General features: G+C 37.9%; 1 protein-coding gene across 9 annotated transcripts in view; it reads right to left on the minus strand.

The window, feature by feature from the left end:
- Window positions 1-22,057, minus strand: part of LOC145523571 (actin nucleation-promoting factor WASL) — an 82,771-nt gene that overhangs the window by 34,239 nt on the left and 26,475 nt on the right. For 6 of the 9 annotated variants that reach the window (XM_081534124.1, XM_081534123.1, XM_081534126.1 and 3 more), the window contains 3 exons: window positions 7,307-7,441; window positions 4,607-4,693; window positions 2,910-3,006 (listed from right to left, as the gene is read on the minus strand). In XM_081534124.1, the coding sequence (XP_081390250.1) occupies window positions 2,910-3,006; window positions 4,607-4,693; window positions 7,307-7,441 (319 nt within the window). Of the gene's footprint in view, window positions 1-2,905; window positions 3,007-4,606; window positions 4,694-7,306; window positions 7,442-22,057 lie in introns of all 9 variants that reach the window. The other 3 variants (XM_081534130.1, XM_081534129.1, XM_081534127.1) reach the window with 1 other exon arrangement.

The following is a 22,057-nucleotide window of genomic DNA, read 5'->3' on the forward strand; positions in this document are numbered from 1 at the left end:
GAGCCAATGCCTTTTACTGGGACAGGGAAGACTAGCAGAGTAGGAGCAGGTCTAAATGGAGTTGGGGAGCCTGGATTAAGTGTTCTGTTCATACATGTAATTTTGAATGCTATTCTGACACACAACTGGAACACACAAGTCTGAAGGTCAGGAGTGAGGTCAAAGGGGGTAGATAAAATTTTGGGAGTCAGCAGCAAATAGTATTTAAAGCTATGGGACTGAATGAAAGCATAAAGCTAATGAAAACAGGACTGGGGGCAGGAGGAGAAGGGGACGACAGAGGATGAGATGGTTGGATGGCATCACTGACTCGATGGACATGGGTCTGGGTAAACTCCGGGAGTTGGTGATGGACAGGGAGGTCTGGAGTGCTGCAACACAGAGTCGGACACGACTGAGCGACTGAACTGAACTGAACTGAATGAAAACACCTATAGATGCCTAAGCACGGTGGCAGACAGAAATAACACTGAAAAACTATAGCCAACTTAGTAGGAGTAATACCAAGAGAACTGCTATTAACCTGTTGCATTCATACTTATACTCTTGCATTCATAGTAGGTTTGACACAATTTTCATTTCAAGAAAGTTCAAAAGTGGTTGAAGAATTTCCAACAAATACAATTTCCACAGATTATTCTAATACAAAATTTTCCAAAATCATATTTCCAAAATATTTCAAATTTTACAAATACCATAGATATAATATTTAGTTTCTAAACAGCCACAATCCTGAAATTAATAGGATTTAACTGAGGGACAATTTGAAAATCCTGGTAATGGGAAATACAAATGGATTACTCCATCTGGTGGTCTGATGAAGTAATTTTCTGAAACATTTGATATAAGCACATCCTGTGTCCATGAATGTCAAATCTCTAGTTTCCAAGGTGATGTTACATTTGCATCCAGAGAGGAAATACTTCTTAAACTGGTGGTGACACAAACATGGAAATATGCTGAGATAATGTAAAGTTCAGAGTATAAGTTCTAAAAAGCAATTACTTAGAAATATAACACTACCCTGGCTTGAGAACCACTTGAAAAAAAAAAGAGAAACTTTGGTTGAACTAAAAATGAGAGTGAATGGTGTGAAGTATTTGCTAGAAACGTTAGCAGAACAGTGTTTAATCGTATCAGGGGACGTTTTTAGTATCACAGTACTAGTCATACCATGGTTGGAGTACTACGTTCAAACCTGGACATCATATTTGAAGCAGACCATTTTCTAAATGTGGATCATTTGAAGAAGATATAAAAATCTATAGTGCATTCAGAGCACAATATACAGGACAATGAGTCTATAAATTATATAATGTGAGGAATAACAAAATGGAAGTGGTTAAGCTAAAGAAGTGAAGGCCTAAGGAGGCCACAGTATATCGTTTCCAAATTAAAACTGGCTAATTATTTGTTGCTCCAAAAGTTGGTCCCCATGGATCTAAGTTAAAGAGAGGCGAGACTGAAGGCTGATTTACCATGACAAGGATGCCCAACGATGAATCAGCTGTCTCCCATGTGGGTTGCCATCTTTCTGCTTCTGAAACACTATGACTAAAAGCTTAGGAACTGTATAAACAGAGTTCCTGCACCAGGTGAAAGACACCTTTAGGTGACCTATCTATTTCAAAGTCAATTATTCCATATGGTAAGAAGTGTTTTAAACTCTTTTTTATATTGAAAATGTCACATAGTTTGACTAAAAGGAGTTCTAGGGAGCCTCTGGCCTGGCACCACAACACATCACTGAAATAGGAACTGAACCTCAAATTCTTCCACAGAATTAAATTCTTCCACAGCATGGAATCAAGCGGTAAACAACCCTGGCTCCAAAAAGAAGTAAAAAACAATAGGTGCCTAATAATTCTATTTACTCATTACAAAGAGGATATAAGATGACAGTGAGGCAACAACTCAGTTCATTCTGTTTTCATTTTGTACATTACCTCCTTATCAGAAACCCATTAAAATAACAGTTAACATGTATAAAATGTAACACATGCCTTTACATTCCTGTCCTTTTTCACGACTTATTCCCTCTTACTGGTAAAGCACATCCTTGTATACAGTCATTTTCAAACTGGGGTAACGTATACTTGGACGTACAAAAAGACTTTTCAAGGAATATATGAGCACAGCTAGTTTCAAGGGGATCTATTTGCTGGTCGCATCTCCCATAAGCTATTTGTCCTACAAGTGCTAAGAAGATGATTCTGGAGAGGTTCACCTTTCCTAATCACCCTTCTCCCACTTTACAACAGGGATGCCTGGTATTTGACTACTGTTGAGTAGTTCTACATCAATGAATTTAAAGCTCTATATTATCCTGCATCATTCTCTAATGTCTTATATATATTAGTCTCATGCATTAAACTGTTTCTTATGATTTTATAACATACAACATTAGGGACAAAACAAGAGACAAAGCAATGTTTACGGATCTTGTTTGCAACTTTGCATATCTGCTTCTAGCCTTGCCTGAAGTCTTTGTTCACAAAATATAAAATACTTTTTAAAACGTCAGTTACAAATAATGAAATAAAAATGCAAACATTAAGAGTCAGTGTATGCTCAATATTATCAACAAAAAAGATTACTGGCGTTCTCTAAAAAAATTAAAAAAAAAAAAAAAATCAGCCCAATAAAAATAGTAGTTTTTTAAAGGGAAAATAGCAACCTGTTTTGTGTAAAGGGCCAGACAGTAATTACTTTAGGCTTTGTGCCTCACGGAGTCTTTGTCATAACTATCCAACTGTGCTGTGGGAGAAAATATAGTCAAGGACAATATGTAAACCAACAAGTACAGTTGTTTTTAATAAAACTTTGTTTACAAAAATAGATGGTAGAACAGATCTGTCCTGTAAGCCATAGCCAGCTCCTGTTTAAAGAAATTTTTTAAAAACACTTACCAGATTTCCTTTGTCGTCGGCCCAACAAGTCTGTAACTGCTTTTCGGAACTTTTTTGCTTCTTCTTCATTGGCAAAATTAAGAGCAACTTGACAGGTCTGAAATATTTTCAACAAAAAAGGTAAACAACAAAACCCAAAAATTTAGCTTTATTTAACAAAAAAGTTAATAACAAAAGTACATTTCTGAAGAAAGCAAGCTTCACTTTATTAGCACACAAGAACTTACTTTATCACTTGAATAACTTAAGAAGGCAAAAAGCATGGAGAAGGTAGAGTAAAAGACTACTATTATGTTACAGTAGACACTCAAATGTTAAACTGATACTTCATCTTCAATTAAAAAAAAAGAGTGAACAGAATTTGATCCTTCAATAGAGCTCTGTAAACATTTGGATTTGAAAAGGCAAACACTAGAAACACTGATCGAATGCAAATCAACTCTTTTTTATGATTTTATTTTGCAGCTTAATTACAGGTATTCATGTACATTATTAAAAGTGTAAGAACACACTGATATTATCATGGCATTTAGTCCAAACTTTTATATATGTACATATATTTACATATAATGAAGAAAAATGTGAAAAATAACAAAGAAAGGAGAGAATACATTTTGAAAAGACAGATAAATCATCTAATCCAACCTTTTATTGTAGAAAATTTAGGAAATGCAAATACGAAAACAAAGAATATTAAAGTCACTCATAATCTAGTCCTCCCTCAGACAACTCCTGTGAGTATACAGTACAAAAATCTTTCTAACACTGTCCCCCAGTATGTTGCTGCTGTTGTCATTGTTTAGTTGCTAAGTTGTGTCTATCTCTTTTGTGACCCAACGGGCTGCAGTCCTCCAGGCTCCTCTGTCCATGGAATTTCCCAAACAAGAATACTGGAGTGGGTTGCTATTTCCTTCTCCAGGGGATCTTGCCCAACCCAGGGACTGAACCCGCATCTCCTGCATTGCAGGTGGATTCTTTACCCCTGACCCACCAAAGAAGTCCTGTTCCCACGTATAGGCAATAAATTTTTAAAATTCTGTTTCCCCTGTCTCGCTTTCCCTGGTGACTCAGACAGTAAAGAATCTGACTGCAATGTGGGAGAACTGGATTCAATCCCTGAGTCAGGAAGATCCCCTGGAGAAGGGAATGGCTCCCACTCCAGTATTCTTTCCTGGAGAATCCATGGACAGAGAAGGCTGGTGGGCTACCGTCTGTGGGGTTGCAAAGAGTTGGAGAGAAGTGAGCAGCTAACACTACTGTATTTTAGTACTCTTCTAGGTCATGAACTATTCTTTCACAAAATAATTTGTATGGCAATATAACCTTCAATATCTAAAAGTTACCATGGATTAGGGATTTCATTTTTATAGACAGGAAAACTAAAATTCAGAGAGTTAAACTATTTGTCCAAAATCACATAGACAGGTTAAAACTATATGCCCAAAGACAGAGAAGATGAAAAAGAAACCTCTTTTCTACATGCCAAATTACATTTACATTCCTCTCGGAAACCTTTTTATTCCCTTAAAATCTTAGCTGTTGCTTCCTATTAAGACATAGTATCTGTGACTAGGCTTTTAAAAGTAAAATAATTCCTTATATTTTATATAATGGGTTTACACAAAAAGCACATACTTTCCACAGACAAATGTAAATGCAATTACACTAAACAGGGAAGTAGAGGAAATATGACTTACATCTCCAGCAAAGGTATGAAAATATCCTCTAGGACTATTATATACAAAGTTATTGTATAGCTCTTGTTCCCACAATAGTTTCCCATCCTGGAAAAAAATAAAAGTTGAAAAGAGTTACCAATAAGAAAAAAAAAGGAACAAAAACAAAGCAGATGACTCATATTAGGGCACTGTTTATATTAATAGCTTTTACACACAGACCACATATATGTACAATACATAAATAACATATCACATAATTTAATACGTAGCAACAAAACAGTAAATACTGGATAATGTTTCTTTCATAAAAATTACATACCAAGTGAGTTGAACTCAGTATGCTAAGATATAATCTTATTAGCCAAGCATTTGCAAATATATGCTTGGTCAAATACATAACTAGAACAATTACTACATCATCAGTGTTAGAAGTAGTAAGATTCTTTTGTACATGCACTGATTATCAAAGCATAGTTCTATCAGCAGTATTTAGAGTGTACACTATCAAATATTACTGGATTTCATTTTCTTTTACTCAATTCTGTAGATGCTGAGAGGGTCAAACATGCCTTCTCTTTACTGTTCATTAACAATCTTTGAATTTCTAACTTTTTCAGAGTGGTCTCCTAATTAACTGATTTATTATTAATAAATTATTATTAATTCTCCAAAATTAATCCTGATTAATTAATTCTCCAAAAGAATTGATGCTTTTGAATTGTGGTGTCGGAGAAGACTCGTGAGAGTCCCATGGACAGCAAGGAGAACAAACCAGTCAATCCTAAAGGAAATCAGTCCTGAATATTCATTGGAAGGACTGATGCTGAAGCTCCAACACTTTGGCCACCTAATGAGAACTGACTCACTGGAAAAGACCTCGATGCTGGGAAAGATTGAAGGCAGGAGGAGAAGGGGACGACAAAGGATGAGATGGTTGGATGGCAACACCAACTTGATAGACATGAGTTTGAGCAAGCTCCGCAAGTTGCTGATGGACAGGAAAGCCTGGCGTGCTGCAGTCCATGGGGTCACAAAGAGTCAGACACGACGGAGCGACTGAACTGAACTCCTAATTAAACACTGGTGTAAGTACTATCAATCATGAGCAGAAAGAGAATGATGATTAAAGTGTACAAGGTTAAACTATGGTTAAGGGATCCATGAGTGACTGTCATATCGATAGCTCTAGTACAAGAAATATAATTAACCTTAATACCAAATGTGGCTAATTGTAAGTATTTAGCAATGGTTATCTATAATTGCAGATGACTGGTTAGGGAAATATAATGACAGCCTTATTCTGAAATGCAAGGTTCCACCTAGACCACCAACTCAAAAAATATTTTAAAATGCTTTAAAATATTTTAAAATATACACACATTATTGGGGCTTCCCTCATAGCTCAGTCGGTAAAGAATCAGCCTGCAATGCAGGAGACCTGGGTTCAATTCCTGGGTCGGGAAGATCCCCTGGAGAAAGAAATGGCAACCCACTCCAGTATTCTTGCCTAGAGAATTCCATGGACAGAGGGGCCTGATGGTCTGCAGTCCATGGGGTCGCACAGAGTTGGACATGACTTAGCGACTAAACCACCACCACACATATTATGACCTTTATAATGGAATCCCCTTCTTCTCAGTGGAGTTCTATGTGTATCTGCTTTCTAAATAGTGCTTCTCCTTGCTGATGAGAAATATATCAAAGGACTTAGGAATGTCTTTTAAATTATGCATGTGTTCCCCACCTCCCAGAATCGCTGCCATGGTTAAACTCCTGTTACTAACAGGAGTACACCACATCTCTCAGCTGTCTCGAAGTATGTGAAATGGGTGTTACAAATTACTAATTTACAAAGGGCAGTGACTTAAACTTACTTACTCTCAGGGAAATACTCTGCAACAGATCCAGATGGTCATCACACTTTACAAACAAATAAGCCAAAGCCCAGAAAAGTAAAGCAGTTTGATTACACCCTATTTAATCATAAGTACTGTCCAGGAATTCAAAGTTAGTTTTATTTTTTTTTTGTAACTACAACCCTATTATACTTATTGCCACACATAAATATTAAGTAAGGAGGCTTACCCACAGAAAAGATTTTAAAAGATAAACAGAGACTTCATCTCAGCAAAAAGATGATTTTTACAGTGACTATCCGAGATGAGTTCCTGACAAAGGGCATCCAGTCTAAGACAACGTGGATTTACACTTGAGACAGAGGGGTACAAAGCTGGGAAAATCTGAATATACCTATGCTGAGAAACAACATAAAACAGGCAGCAAATACATTATTACAGATATTGTTTAATACTTTAAATCCGGGCTGCAGTAAGAACACACCAAGCTAAGATACACTTTTGTAGTTCCCTGCAAGAACTATATATGCTAGTCTGGGATGGACAGGATGGAATAAAAAGAGTATCATTAGAAAAGTAGAGAATGTGGGAAAAGTCCAGATCCAAAAGAATAAAAACAGACAAACCAACAAAATCTTTAATGTGTGGATAGATTAAATGGGGAACTATTCACATTTGGCTTAGGGTTTACTGCCAATTTGATCACAATGCCCATGCTTCAATATCTCAAACCAAGCTTCACTCTTCTAATATTAAGTATAATTTAAATATTACATAAAGGATAAACAAATCTATACTAAATTACAATTGAGGTAGAAAACCTAATCATCTACACTTTAAGTGAGGGCAAAACAAGACTCACCTTGATATCAAATATCCTTAAAAAATAAGATCTCTGTGGATTGTCCTTAACAAGACAAGCAACACCACTGCACTTCTTTGACCACATACAGTTCCGATCTGCTGCATACAACTGTACCACTGCCGAAGACATGGTCTGCAAAACATCAAATTTATAGCCATTAGATTCAAAATAACACTATGATAACCGAGATCCTACTAACACCTTGACTGCAATCTCACAGGAGACACCGAACCAGAACCCCCTGCCAACTTACTCCTAAATTCTGGACCCGAAGAAACAAAAATGTAATAAACATTTATCATTATTTTAAGCTACTTTTTGAACTAATTTCTTATGTAGTAACACATAACTAATACAATAACTATACTAAAAATAATTATTTAAAAGTTAATATGCCTTGAGGCTTAACATGTATAAGGAATGTGCTAATAAGCACTTCTAAATATAACTCAATTTTTATTACCATTAACCTTCATTTTCTGCTTAAGAAACCCAAGGTTAAAGAGGATAATTTGCCCAATATCACACAGTTCAGTAGCAGAACTGAAATTCTAATCCAGGCAATTTCTAACTTCAGATCCTGTATTCTTACTCCCAGTACTATATACTGTTTTCCAATAAAATGAAGTGAAAGTGAAAGTTGCTCAATCATGCCCTACTCTTTGCGACCCCTGGACTATACAATACATGGAATTCTCCAAGCTAGAATACTGGAGTGGGTAATCTTTCCCTTCTTCAGGGGATCTGCCCAACCCAGGGATCAAACCCAGATCTCCCGCAATTGCAGACGGACTCTTTACTAGCCGAGCCACCAGGGAAGCCCATAAAATGAACATCTGAGCAACAAAGTAGTAGCTATTAGTAAAGACTGACTTCTATAAAATAGCTAGCCATAAAATAGTTAACCCCTTAAATATAGGTACTAAGTCAAATCTAAAAGCAAGATTTATGCTTATTAATTACAGTGCTGGAAACTTTGAACATACATTGAAAGATGAATTCTAACATCTCCTTTTTTAAAGATGGTAAAACTGAGGGAAAAAAAGATTTTAAGTGAAGTGCACCTGGCCATACTGCTTGAAAGCTATAATGAAGATACAGAAATGATCTGAGTGACTACAGCCCCAATTCTCCCATTACCCTTTCAGATGCACAGGAAAGGAGTTAATTCATTGTGTGCAATGGATACCTTAGAACATGCATTAGGGTTTTGTAGCTGCCACCTCCCTCATGACTATATCACGACACAATTGAAACTTGCATTTAATTCTAAATTAAGTTTCCTATATACTACAATCTAACATGGAACTATTCAATCCCAATTTTTGTAAGAGTAATAGACCCATTTACAGGTCAGCCCTTATAAATCCTCTGAAAACAATAATTTTTTCTGATCCAGAAATCTTACTCCTAAACTAGAAATTAAGGAAATAATGTAAAATAAAACTAAAATTGTATTTTTAATATAAATAAAAAAACAAAATATTTATATAAATATAAATTATGTTTTAAAAACAGGAGACATTTAAATAACCACAAATAGGAGACAATTATGATTTGGTACATTAGTTCAAAGAATATGGGCACTGTGATAAAAAGACAGACTACATTAAGATTTAGAGATGAAACTGTTTTGGGTTACTTAACTATGCCTTCTCTTGATAAGAGAATTCCAAAGACCATTAATAAACTCAGAAATCAGTGTTCTGCTAGAGATCAAAATTTCAGAAAGACTTTCCCAGGTAACAGTGATTGATGTTTTTAACTTTTGCAGACCAAACAAACTCATCTTTATATTTCATAGACAGCCATGAACAGGACACAAAGCAGCAGGAAAAATTCCACAAGAGCCAGTTGAAAAATTATGAAGACAGCTCAGAAACTAGGACACTGGGTTTTAAAAAAGTAGACTGAAGAATGTGGGTGTGCCCTTGGCCTGCTTAGAACATACCAGTGAGCTGTAAGTGTACGGTCTTAACATGACACCTCCACAGGCATCTTGACCTTAAACCCCTAGCATTGAAAATATCAGAAAAATAGATTTTCTATCTATTAACCAAAGATGTTAAAGATCAAGTTGAAAACTTAAAAAATCAGATGAGAAAACTTGTTTTCCAAGGGAAATTCATATAAATTACAGCTCTTTTAATATGGTGCTGTAAAAATGTGGTTATTTCTAAAAAGAAAAACAATTAGGAATCTAGATACCAAGAAAAAGTCCTAAGAAGCTTCTGACTTTATTTTTTAACTAGAAAACAAGAAGTTACAGCTTGCAAAAGAAAAAAAAATGTATTATTAAAGAGTTTGAAATTCCATTATGGAAATTCTCTTGTCAAAGGAACAAACATTAACAGTGCAAAAACACTGTCTGGATGTATATATGGACTTAATAACAATCACAAATACCCCCAAATCTCATTTAAACATTTACGTAAATGTAAAACAAAATCTTAAAACATCAGCTTTTAAGATATAAAGATCTGGGAAACAACTTTATAATTCTCTACACAAGTATGGTTGGCATTATAAACCTTAGTCTAAAACAATTTATAAAATTTTAATACTAAAGAACGCAACTAATAAGCAATTTTCAGTAATGCAATTTTTAAAATGTGGTACAATGTTACTGTCAGTCTAAGTGTGCCTATTTCATTCCTTCTTAAACTGTCCAAGTCTGCAAACTATATATTACAGCACCTTATAAAAGCCTTTTCTGATTAACTCAATAATTATAAAGACTAACATAACATTTAATATACAAATGCCAGAAATAATAAAAACAGTGACTATCCCTAAAACTCTAGATTGACAGTGGCTTAATTAAGTTTTTAAAAACATTCCTTCCATTCTTTTGAAGTAATTACAGCTAATCAACTCAACTACTTCTTGTCTTTCATAATCAAGAAGGTATTCTTGAAAAACAACCTAAGGACAAGTGCTTAGGAAAGGAAATCAGTCTGTTTCTTAAGCTCAATAATGTTAGGGTGAAAATTTGTTAATAATTAAAAGAAAAAAAAAAGTACTATATCCACTTTCGCAGAAACAGAACCTGACCTATCTCACACACAGCTGGCATGTTAGTGCTGAGTTATTCCAACAGCTCATCAGTCCTCAGAACGTCCACTGTCAAGGACAGAAATAATACGGAGGATTAATTCTGGGAGGGGAATCCTCTACCACTGTCCTTCAGCAAAGCACTTCCACCTCTCTGGGGTTGACTGCAACAGCCAAGAAGCATTTCCTTGATTCTCTAGGTTGAAATGACTGCTTTTCCTTCATGTTTCTAGAAACATATGTGTATCCTGTATAAAATCTTGTCACGTCACACATCTTATTCTAAAATAGAATAGTTTCCTAAATTGACTTATTAGTAGACTGTAATTCCCTTAAGTACCTAAAAGTTTTATAAATCTATATTCTAGACTTTGCCCCAAGCAAGCAAACACATGTTAAATTAAAAATTGCATAGTAGGATTTTGATAATGATACTATGATAATGCAAAGAGACTGACCTTTTTTTAGGATACACATCCTGAAATATTTGGGGCATCATATTAGCAACTTATTCTCCAGTAATTCAGAAAATAGGGTTAGGGTTAGGGTTATAGAGAAAACCATGGTAAAATGTTATAAACATTTGACAAACATGTTTGAAGGGTATACAGGAATTCTCTGTACTGCATTTACAACTTTTCTGTAAATACGAAACTATCTTGAAACAGAAAAAGTTTAAAGCACAAACGATTCAAAACAGGGGGGTATTGTTTATCCCCTTCCACAGTCTGGACCGTCTTAGGAAGCAGGCTCTCTCTCTTCTCAGAGTCAGTGCTACACGCCCCCCCACACACAAACTAGCCCCTGCACCGACCCAAGACTAAGGGAACCGCCACTTCTTCCGAGCACCTCTAGGTTAATACTTTGTTAAAAGGGGTTTCATCTTGAATAAGACTCAAATCACACTATCAGAACCAACACATTATATAACAGGTCAGAATAAGAATTTTAAGTAAAGAAAACAGACATTTCTTTATTATAGAATCAGCTGACAGGGAAAAGACTGAAAAATATCAGGACTTACAGATCCTTGCTTGACAACCAACTGTCTACAACAACTACTTAGTAACTGTCTACAATGATTATTGTTTTAGTAATGAAAAAAATACAATGGTATTAAAGAAAAAAATTTCAGCCATTTTCAATGAACATTAAAAATAAACTGTGAAAAAAGAAATCATTTGACCGAATAAGTACGTCTTTTCTGCAATCACAATGGCCTGGATCACTAGTCACAACATTGCAGCTTTTATGTGCATGTGTAGCCCCAAGTTCCTAAAAGCTAACTTGCGAAAATCAATCCTAAGTTTTCTTATTACATAAAAGCTAAGCTTTAAATATGTTCTTAGATATTCTGATGACATACTTATATGAAATACCCATTATTATCCTGAACATGACGTTTTAATATGAAACATAAATGGAATTTTAAAAGTTAAGAAAGATAAGGAGATTGGTTGTTTCTCCATTTAAAAAAATTAACTATAAAAATTTGAATTCTTATAATTAATTATATAGTAATCTCAAAGAGCAATTTCCTAAATAATTAACTTGTAACACACTTTTGTTCCATGGTAACCTAACAACCCAATACAGAAACCACCCATTTGAAAAACAGAAACAAGATTAGGAAGTGCTCAGTATCAGTCAAAATCATCTAGAAAAAGAAAGCACAAATAATTCATTTCGGAAAGAAGAGATTTTTATCACATGCTAATTCCACAATGAGAAATAACTGAAAAATAAAAAAAAAAAATAGAGAAAGGTAGAGATTAAAAAAGCATACACCAAAAACGGAAGGCTCCGTAATTAAAAAACAAAAAACAACACTGAGGACTGGAAGAGGAGGAATATAAAAGCAGTTACAAACAGAATCTCAATAGTGAAGAAAAATGGAGCCAGATTAAAAACAGCTATTGCCTTAGGATGAGGCACAAGCAGTCTTTAAGTCTTACTAGCTATTTAAGAAAACTGATCCTGGATGTATTCATTCATCAAATGTTTACTGAGCACCTGTTAGGTTGGTGCAAACATAATAGCAGTTTTGGACTGTGAATTTTAAATCATTATAACTAGGCTCAAACACATCTTTATTAATCAAAATAGAAACCATTACAATCAACACATTTTCGCCAACAGGAAGTAAGTTTATTTATTCCTGTGCATAAAAATCCATGCTTCAGGATTCACCAAACTCTTGCAAAGCGTTTTCTGCATCCTGCTGGTTGTGGAAGCTTTTTCCCTGCAAAAAATTGTTGAGATGCTGGAAGAAGTGGGATCTGTTAAGCGAGAGGTCAGATGAATATGGGGCTTCCCCGGTAGCTCAGTTGGTAAAGAATCCACCTACAATGCAGGAGACCCAGTTCGATTCCTGGATCGGGAAGATCCGCTGAAGAAGGGATAGGCTACCCACTCCAGTATTCTTGGACTTCCCTTGTGGCTCAGCTGGTAAAGAATCCGCCCGCAATGCGGGAGACCTGGGTTCGATCCCTGGGTTGGGAAGATTCCCTGGAGAAGGGAAAGGCTACCCAATCCAGTATTCAGGCCTGGAGAAGTCCAAGGACTGTATAGTCCATAGGGTCCCAAAGAGTTGGACATGACTTGAGAGACTTTCACTCACTCACTCAGATGAACATGGTGGATGAGGAGGAACTTCTTGGCCCAATTTGTTTAACTTTTGAAACACTGGTTGTGCGACATGCAGTTGGGCATTGTCCTGGAGAAGAATTTGGCCCTTTCTGTTAACCAATGCCAGCTGCAGGCCTTGCAGATTTTGGTGTATCTCATCGATTTGCTGAGCATACTTCTCAGATGTAATGGTTTCGAGAGGATTCAGAAAGCTGTAGTGGATCACATCGGCAGCAGGCCACCAGTGATGGTGACCTTTCTCTGGTGTAAGCTTGGCTTAGCGAAGTGCTTTGCAGCTTCTTCTCAGTCCAACCACTGAGCTGGTCATTGTTGGTTGTTGGATAAATCCATTTTTCAATGCATGCCACAATCGAATTGAGAGATGGTTCAGTGTTGCTGCACATAAAAAGATGACGCTTCAAAATGACAATTTTTTGATTTGTGGTCAGCTCATAGGTACTCACTTATTGAGCTTTTTTTTAACCTTTGCAATTTGCTTCAAATGTCAAACAACCATAGAATGGTGGACACTGAGTTCTTCAGCAACTTCTCATGGAAGTTTTAAGAGGAACAGCTTCGATGATTGTTCTCAAGTGGTCATTGTCAACTTCTGATGGCCAGCCATTATGCTCACCTTCAAGGCTCTTATCTCCTTTGCAAAATGTCTTGAACCACCACCACACTATACGTTCGTTAGCAGTTTCTGGGCCAAATGTATTGTTGATATTGTGAGTTGTCTCTACTACTTTATGATCCATTTTGAACCTGAATAAGAAAATCGCTTGAATTTGCTTTTTATCTAACATCATTTCCATAGTCTAAAATAAATATAAACTTCAAATAGTAAGTCATTAGCAAAAAAACATAAAGTGAGAAATGCACATTAAAATGATGTATAATATAACCACATTTAAGAATGTATTCCAATATCAAAGGCAAATTTCAACAATGCAAAAAAAAATCTGTACCAATCTAATATGAACACAGGCTTGTGATAAATGGGGGTGGGGTGGGAATAAAAGGGGTGTTGAACACAAAAATGAATTAGACCCAGTACTCATGAAACATAAGTTCTAATGGGCAGGCACATATTAGTAACTATAAAGGAAAAATCCAGTATGCAAAGAAAGTGTAAAAGCTACCTAGCATGAAAAGGTTTCCCTGAAGTGATACTGTACTTGAAGGGTGAAAAGGGATAAGTCAAGTGAGCAAAGAGTTTGCGGCTAAGTGGTAAGGAAGCAGCACCCTAGGTAGACACAGCAACAAAGACCCTACCGTGGGAAGTGCTAGTGGAGTTTTAGAAGCTGTGTGGGGTGGGAGATAAGAGAGTGGTGTGGCATGAAGTTACAGACAATACTGAAACAACATCAAACATCCCTCTCTCTGGTTGAGAGATGTATCTTCAGAGATATACAGTTTGTAGATATGGTACAGTGGGTTAATCGTTCCTCTATTGGCCCTGGATGCCCCTCAGTATCCAAGTTCTTTTATCAATATATACACTCTCCTTCCCCCACTGACCCTAGGGGAGGGTCATGTGACTTGATTTACTTATTTACTGGTTGCAACAAAGGTCTGTCTAGTCAAAGCTATGGTTTTTCCGGTAGTCATGTATGGATGTGAGAGTTGGACTATAAAGAAAGCTGAGCACAGAAGAATTGATGCTTCTGAACTGTGCTGCTGGAAAAGCTCTTGAGAGTCCCTTGGACAGCAAGGAGATCCAACCAGTCCATCCTAAAGGAAATCAGCCCTGAATATACACTGGAAGGACTGATGGTGAAGCTGAAACTCCAATACTTTGGCCACCTGATGCAAAGAACTGACTCATTGGAAAAGACTCTGATAGCTGGGAAAGATTGAAGGCGGGAAGAGAAGGGGATGACAGAGGATGAGATGGTTGGATGGCATCACCAACTCAATGAATGTGAGTTTGCGTAAACTCTGGGAGTTGGTGATAAACAGGGAGGCCTGGTGTGCTGCAGTCCGTGGGGTCGCAAAGAGCTGGACGCAACTGAACTGAACTGAGGTCTTTGTTGCTGTGCTTTCTCTAGTTGTGGAGAGTCAGGGCTACTCCTTGTAGCAGCACATGGGCTTTTCATCACAGTGGCTTCGCTTGTTGCAGAGCACAGACTCTGGGTGCACGGGCTCAGAAGTTGTGGCATATGGGCTTAGGTGCCCTGTGCCATGTGGGATCTTTCCAGACCAGGGATCGAACCCATGAACCCTACACTGATAAGCAGACTCTCATCCACAGTACCACCAGGGAAGTCCTCTATGACTTGCTTTAACCAATAAGACCTCAGCAAAGTACAGCTTGAAAAGCCTTGCACACTGTGGCCTGCCCTCAAACCTAGGTGAAAGACCACATGGAGAACATGGCCCCCAGCATGTTCCTGCCTTTGCTGATGAGCCCACTTCCCAGCAGACCTGCCAGATGAATGCTACTGCATGAGTGAGCTTAGGTGACAGGAGCAGTCTAAACACCCAGCCAATACTTAGAATTGTGAAAAATAAATTGATACTGCTTTTTTAGAAAATTTTTATTTATTTATTTTTAGCTGTGCTGGGTCTCTGTTGCTGCACGGGCTTTTCTCTGGTTGCGGCAAGTGGGGACTACTCTCTAGTTGTAGTGTGCGGGCTTCGCATTGCGGTGGCTTCTCTCGTTGCGGGGCACAGGCTCCAGAGCATTCGGGCTTCATGTTTATTGCAGCACATGGGCTCGTAGTTGAGGCTCATGGGCTCTAGAACACAGGTTGAATAGTTGTGGCGCACAGGCTTAGTTGCTCTGCGGCATGTAGGATCTTTCCAGAACAGGGATCAAACTCATGTTTCCTGCACTGACAGGTGGATTCTGCAGCACGGAGCCAACAGGGAAGCCCTGATATCTCTTTAAATCACAAAAACCTTAGGTGGTATTGGCAGCAATAGCTACCAGATGCAGGGTATTTTTTTAAGATATTAATACTAAAAAGCATGACATGTAATCCTGGAGAAGGATCTTGCCTGGAGAATCCCACAATCCCAAGCCTGGTGGGCTACTGTTCATGGAGTCATAAAGAGTTGGACACGACTGAGTGACTAAGCACATCGACGTGTAATAGGTAACTGTAGCTCCTTTCTCCATTCCATTTCTATTGGCCCTGTGTTTAAAATTATCAGTAAAATTATCAAAAATTATCTATAAATTATAAGCGTTTCAGAGCTCACTCTCATTACCAGTACACTCTGTTTTTTGAAACCATTTAAAAAAATCACATTATAAACAAAAGCCTTACTAAAAGATACAGGCTGTACAACAAAGGAAGCTCACTCACTAAACCACTCATAGCCACACATCATCTCACATGGTGCCTGTGATTTAAACTCATACATACACTGTAAACTATATGGCACAGATCTTCAGCATTACCTGCAAACAATCAAAATTACAGATGCTAGAATTACAAATGGCAAGGCCTGCTATACTCTTTTCTATTTTGAAGATAATTATAGATAAAGGCTCTGAGAGGAATACTGATCTCATTACAGACTGGGTCATCTCACACTGGCAGGTAAGGACTCTGTTAAAAGTGTCAGCACATAGGTATGGCTTGCTCTCTTCTGCCTCTCCCTTTCTTGCAGCTTATGTGGACTTCCTTAAAAGTTGTTCTTTTTCCTCTTCTGTTGCCTTTTCTTTTTGTCTGCTTCTCTCTTATCAGGTCAGCTGGATTACAGTAAAACTTGAAGCTCAGGTTTGGGTTTTCTGGGAACAAAGGTGGGATGCTCACCTCAGTTAACCAAAGTTTAACGTTACCAGCTGAAACCCAAGCACTTTAATGACAAACAAACTAATATGTGTGTGTGTGTACAGTTTCTACTACCACTTTCCTTTGCAAATAACAGTTCTGGATGAGAGAGTAGAAAGGTAGGTATTCTGGTCACTGATAGGATTGGGTATTCCTGAATCTTAGAGCCAAATTATCGCCTGATACCATTTCACCATAAATTTATCAAGCATATAACCCAACCCTCTCATTTTATAGATGAGGTCAGCTTGTTTGCCAAAGGTCATATATTGGTCAGTTCTGGATACATTTATTGTCTGTTCACTATACACAATACCCATGGATTCATCCCAGTTCCTATATTGTCATATTTTTACCTTATCCCATCTAAATGATTCTATAAGAAACATATACCCGTAATATAATTTAATTCCCCTACGGATCCCATTTGGTTTAAGATTTTTACCTTATTCTTGGGGAGGGAAGGGAAAGGATGGAGGCGGTGAAGGTAGTGGAAAACAGAAGACTGCTAGGGCATGAGAGAAAAGGATTTTTACGAAAAGAGAAAATTCAACCAGATACATGTTCTATGCTCTAAGGAGTCAGGCAGATTTACCAGGAAGTCAGTTAAGTTTAAGTTTCAGATCCTTTACTTAGAGAAGCCCCTTACAAGGCATGGCTTATTTTCTTCTGAAGACACAGGAAGTAGCAGCAACGCCACTCTCATTCCTAGGGGATCTTCTCCAGCTACTCCTTGAAGGTGATCTTAGTATATTTAACCCAAGGATGCCTTATCTCAATGTCTGTCCAGCCCCAGAAATGACCAGTCCCTTCTGGACCACATGATCCACCCAGACCCAGTCTTAAACTCCGAGGAAAAGGATCTGAATAGATGCTGTCTAGCTCCCTGCTAGGGGTGGAATACTATGACCAAACTTCATGGACATTTCTGAGGGAGGGGTCAGTGGTCCAGCCACCTGAGATCAGAGAGGTGTTTTCACAAGGCAAGAAGCACCCTCTAAGCAAAGTAAGAAAAGCAGAGATGTGCTATTACCAACAACTGTATTCAAAAAATTTCTTTCAGCTTTACACCTATCAATAATAGGAAACAATAAATTCTGATCAAACGTACTACATACTAAGCAGGAGTCTTTTTCTGTAAAGTTACCAGGCAGTTAATATTCTAGGCTTTGTGGGCCATTCAGCCTCTTTCAACTCTACACTGTAGTGTGCAAACCCAGCTACAGGTAATTTGGAGGTGCTTGTGTTCCAACAGAACTTTATTTACAAACTCAAGTAGGCTGGATTTGGTATGAAGGCCATAGCTTGCCAAGGCTTGGACAAGAGGAAAGTTTCTCTCCACAGAAAATATAAAATTGTTGCCATGTAAATAGGTGATCCCTGCTTATTTAACTTATATGCAGAGTACATCATGAGAAATGCTGGGCTGGAGGAAGCACAAGCTGGAATCAAGATTGTCGGGAGAAATATCGATAACCTCAGATATGCAGATGACACCACCCTTATGGCAGAAAGTGAAGAAGAACTAAACAGCCTCTTGATGAAAGTGAAACAGGAGAGTGAAAAAGTTGGCTTAAAGCTCAACATTCAGAAAACTAAGATCATGGCATCTGGTCCCATCACTTCATGGCAAATAGATGGGGAAACAGTGGAAACAGTGGCTGACTTTATTTTTGGGGGCTCCAAAATCACTGCAGATGGTGAATGCAGCCATGAAATTAAAAGATGCTTACTCCTTGGAAGGAAAGTTATGACCAACTTAGAGAGCACATTAAAAAGCAGAGACATTACTTGGTCAACAAAGGTCCGTCTAGTCAAGGCTATGGTTTTTCCAGTGGTCATGTATGAATATGAGTGTTGGACTATAAAGAAAGCTGAGCACCAAAGAATTGATGCTTTTGAACTGTGGTGTTGGAGAAGACTCTTGAGAGTCCCTTGGACTGCAAGGAGATCCAACCAGTCCATCCTAAAGGAGATGAGTCCTGGGTGTTCATTGGAAGGACTGATGTTGAAGCTGAAACTCCACAACTTTGGCCACCTGATGCAACGAGTAGACTCACTGGAAAAGACCCTAATGCTGGGAAGGATTGGGGGCAGGAGGAGAAGGGGACGACAGAGGATCAGATGGCTGGATGGCATCATCGACTCGATCGCCATGGGTTTGGGTGGACTCTGGGAGTTGGTGATGGACAGGGAGGCCTGGCGTGCTGTGGTTCATGGGGTCGCAAAGAGTCAGACACGACTGAGAGACTGAACTGAACATAGGTGATCGACAATATGTGGTCAAAAACCACAGATAAAAAATATTAAGGAGGTGTATCACTCAATAATAGCAGAAATTACAATAGTAAGAATCTATTTTTCTGGATTTTGTAATCTTTATGGTATTTCTCATTTGTTGTGATCCTTTTCTACTTCTGTATTTAGATTTTAGACCCTTTTTCTTAAAGACAGCATCTCTAAACTGTACAAGCTTCAGGCCACAAGACCTGGATCAGCCTTACTTGGGGTGAGAAAATGATGCATCAATTAGAGCAACAAAATTCTGAATCCAAAAAAATGAACTGTCTAAACTAATATATTCTTTTTGCCAAATCAAACCTAACAGTTACTTTTTACATACAATGATCTTACCCACAAAGAAAACTGTCACTGAGCAACTTCCAAAATACTACTGAATGAAACAGACTGAAAAGGCCAATAGTTATGTGTTTGATGAGGGGGGCAGGGTCAGGAGGGAGGGGGCTCCTTTATAATCAGTTTTTCATATTACATTCTTTGTTGTTGTTCAGTCACTAAGGCATGTCCAACTCTTTGTGACCTCATGGATTGTAGCACACCAGGCTCCTCTGTCCTCCAAAATCTCCCAAGTTTGCTCAAATTCATGCCCACTGGGTCAGTGATGCCATCTAATCACCTCATCCTCTGCTGCCCCTTTCTCCTTCGACCTTCAATCTTTCCCAGCATCAGGGTCTTTTTCAGAGTCAGCTCTTTGCATCAGGTGGCTAAAGTATTTGACTCTGGATCAAACCCAGGCCCCCTGCATTGGGAACTTGGGAGTCTTAGCCGCTGGACCACCAGGGAAGTCCCATAACATTCTTACTAGATGATTAAAAAAAGCATCTGCTTGAATGCCTGCTGTAATAGGGAAGCTCACAACTTAAGGGAAGAACTTTCTCATCATTGAGCAACTCAGTTAGAAAATTCTTAATACTTAACTTAAACCTGGTTTTCTAGCAATTGCCACTTGCAGGTATTTTAACCTTTATTCATTTAAATACCCACTGTGCATTTGCTATGCAGTTGATATGGTGCTAGGTGCATAGCTACACTATAAAACTGGAGATGTATACTGTCCCCATTAATTACAGCATACTTAGTTCTGTACAATGCCAAGAACTCTTTCAGTTCCAATCAAGATGTGTCCTCACAACCCTATTTCTCAGGTCATCTCCTTTTCTACTAAAATTTATTTTGGTCATCATCATCTGATCTTACTTATGGATTCCTTATCAGTCTGGTTGCCCTTATTAGTCTGGTAAAATGAAGTAGATGATATTTAGATGTGGTCTCACCAATGTAGGATATTAGCAAAACGATGGGGGAAATAATTTATTCCCAATCACAAAAAGGAAAGCATGTATAGCCTCATTCTCATCTGTCACACACTGTATGTTGAAGCCACATGAGTTTGTTTTTGTCTAACTCATTACCCTTTCTCATATCCTCATCTTCCATTTCAATTCAGTTCAGTTCAGTTCAGTCGCTCAGTCGTGTCCGACTCTTTGCGACCCCATGAATTGCAGCACGCCAGGCCTCTCTGTCCATAACCAACTCCCAGAGTCTACCCAAACCCATGTCCATCGAGTCGGTGATGCCATCCAACCATTTCAATCCATTTCAATTACACCCAATCCATTTCAATTACATGTTCCCAAATGCAAACACCCTGTATCTCACCTCCTTTTACCTGGCTAATGCTGTTCATCTTTCAAATCTCAGTTCAGAGGTCACATATGGAATCCCTTAAGGGTTAACACTTAACCTACTATTATAGCTTACTATTTATGAGGATAAGCAACATGATCTTGCCTAACAAAACTTTGGTCAGGTTCAGTCATCAAAAATAAGAGGGAGGAAGCAGTTTCTCTTTTCACTAGGTTTTACAAAGAAGTTTCTCTTCCAAAAAAGTCAATCAACTGTTTAGGTAATTAAGGTCCTTAGGGCTTCCCTGGTGCCTCAGAGGTAAACAATCTGCCTGCAGTGCAGGAGACCTGGGTTTGATCCTTGGGTCAGGAAAGGAATGGCAATCCACTCCAGTATTCTGGCCTGGAGAATACCATGGACAGTGGAACCTGGCGGGCTACAGTCCATGGGGTCACAAAGAGTCGGACAGGACTGAGTGGCTAACACTTTCACTTTCAAACTACACAAATGAACAAATGATTGGGTTAAACATTTTTTTGGATAGGAAATACTATCCCAAACAGTATTTGGATAGGAGACACCAAAGAATAAAATGGAATATAGAATTAAAAAGTCAACAAGAAGCAAACACGCTGAGAAATTTAAAATTCATTTGAAAAAAACAAAAAGCCCTGAAGTGGAAAAATTATGAGCGCCAATGTTGCTAGTACAGGGGTTTCCCCCAAGAACAGTTCTCCTGGAAGGAAGCCTAATGGAGTGCTTCCTTGACAAAAGAGTTGCCAAAAATCCCCTACGGTACAGCCCATGCACTCAGAAAATAGAGGCAGACATTACTCAAACAATCTTGCTTATGTGGAACAGTAATACATTTATAAAGCACTGAGAGAAAAGTTTTTAGTAATTAGGAGGGATGAGAAATATGTAATCAAAGATAATACACAGTGCAAAACAAGAGCTATAACTTACTGGCAATAACCCTAAAAAGTCTTACCATGGTCAAGATGAATAAATTCATAAGGTAAGATAGTTTGCATCCAACACAAGGAAATACAACACAGTAAAATATACGGTACCCAAAGTGTTCGCATAGATAATCTAGCTTATCATATAGGAATTAAAATAAGTTCAGTTTGATGTATTTAAACTAGAGTAATAGAGTAACTCATGTTAGAAAGACTTCCATCAAAACTATTAAAATAATTCAAATCTTACATTTATTAAAACAAACCTTCAGAACTTTAAAACTACCCAAAATTACTCAGGCACCTGGAATTTTCTAGATCAAGAAAAATACCTACTCAATTCATTAAATAAGTCACAGTTCATCTATACAATGGGATACTAAACAGCTGCC

This window comes from Giraffa tippelskirchi, chromosome 10 (assembly GCF_054371585.1).
Source record: "Giraffa tippelskirchi isolate mGirTip1 chromosome 10, T2T-mGirTip1v1.2.pri, whole genome shotgun sequence".
NCBI lineage: Eukaryota > Metazoa > Chordata > Mammalia > Artiodactyla > Giraffidae > Giraffa > Giraffa tippelskirchi.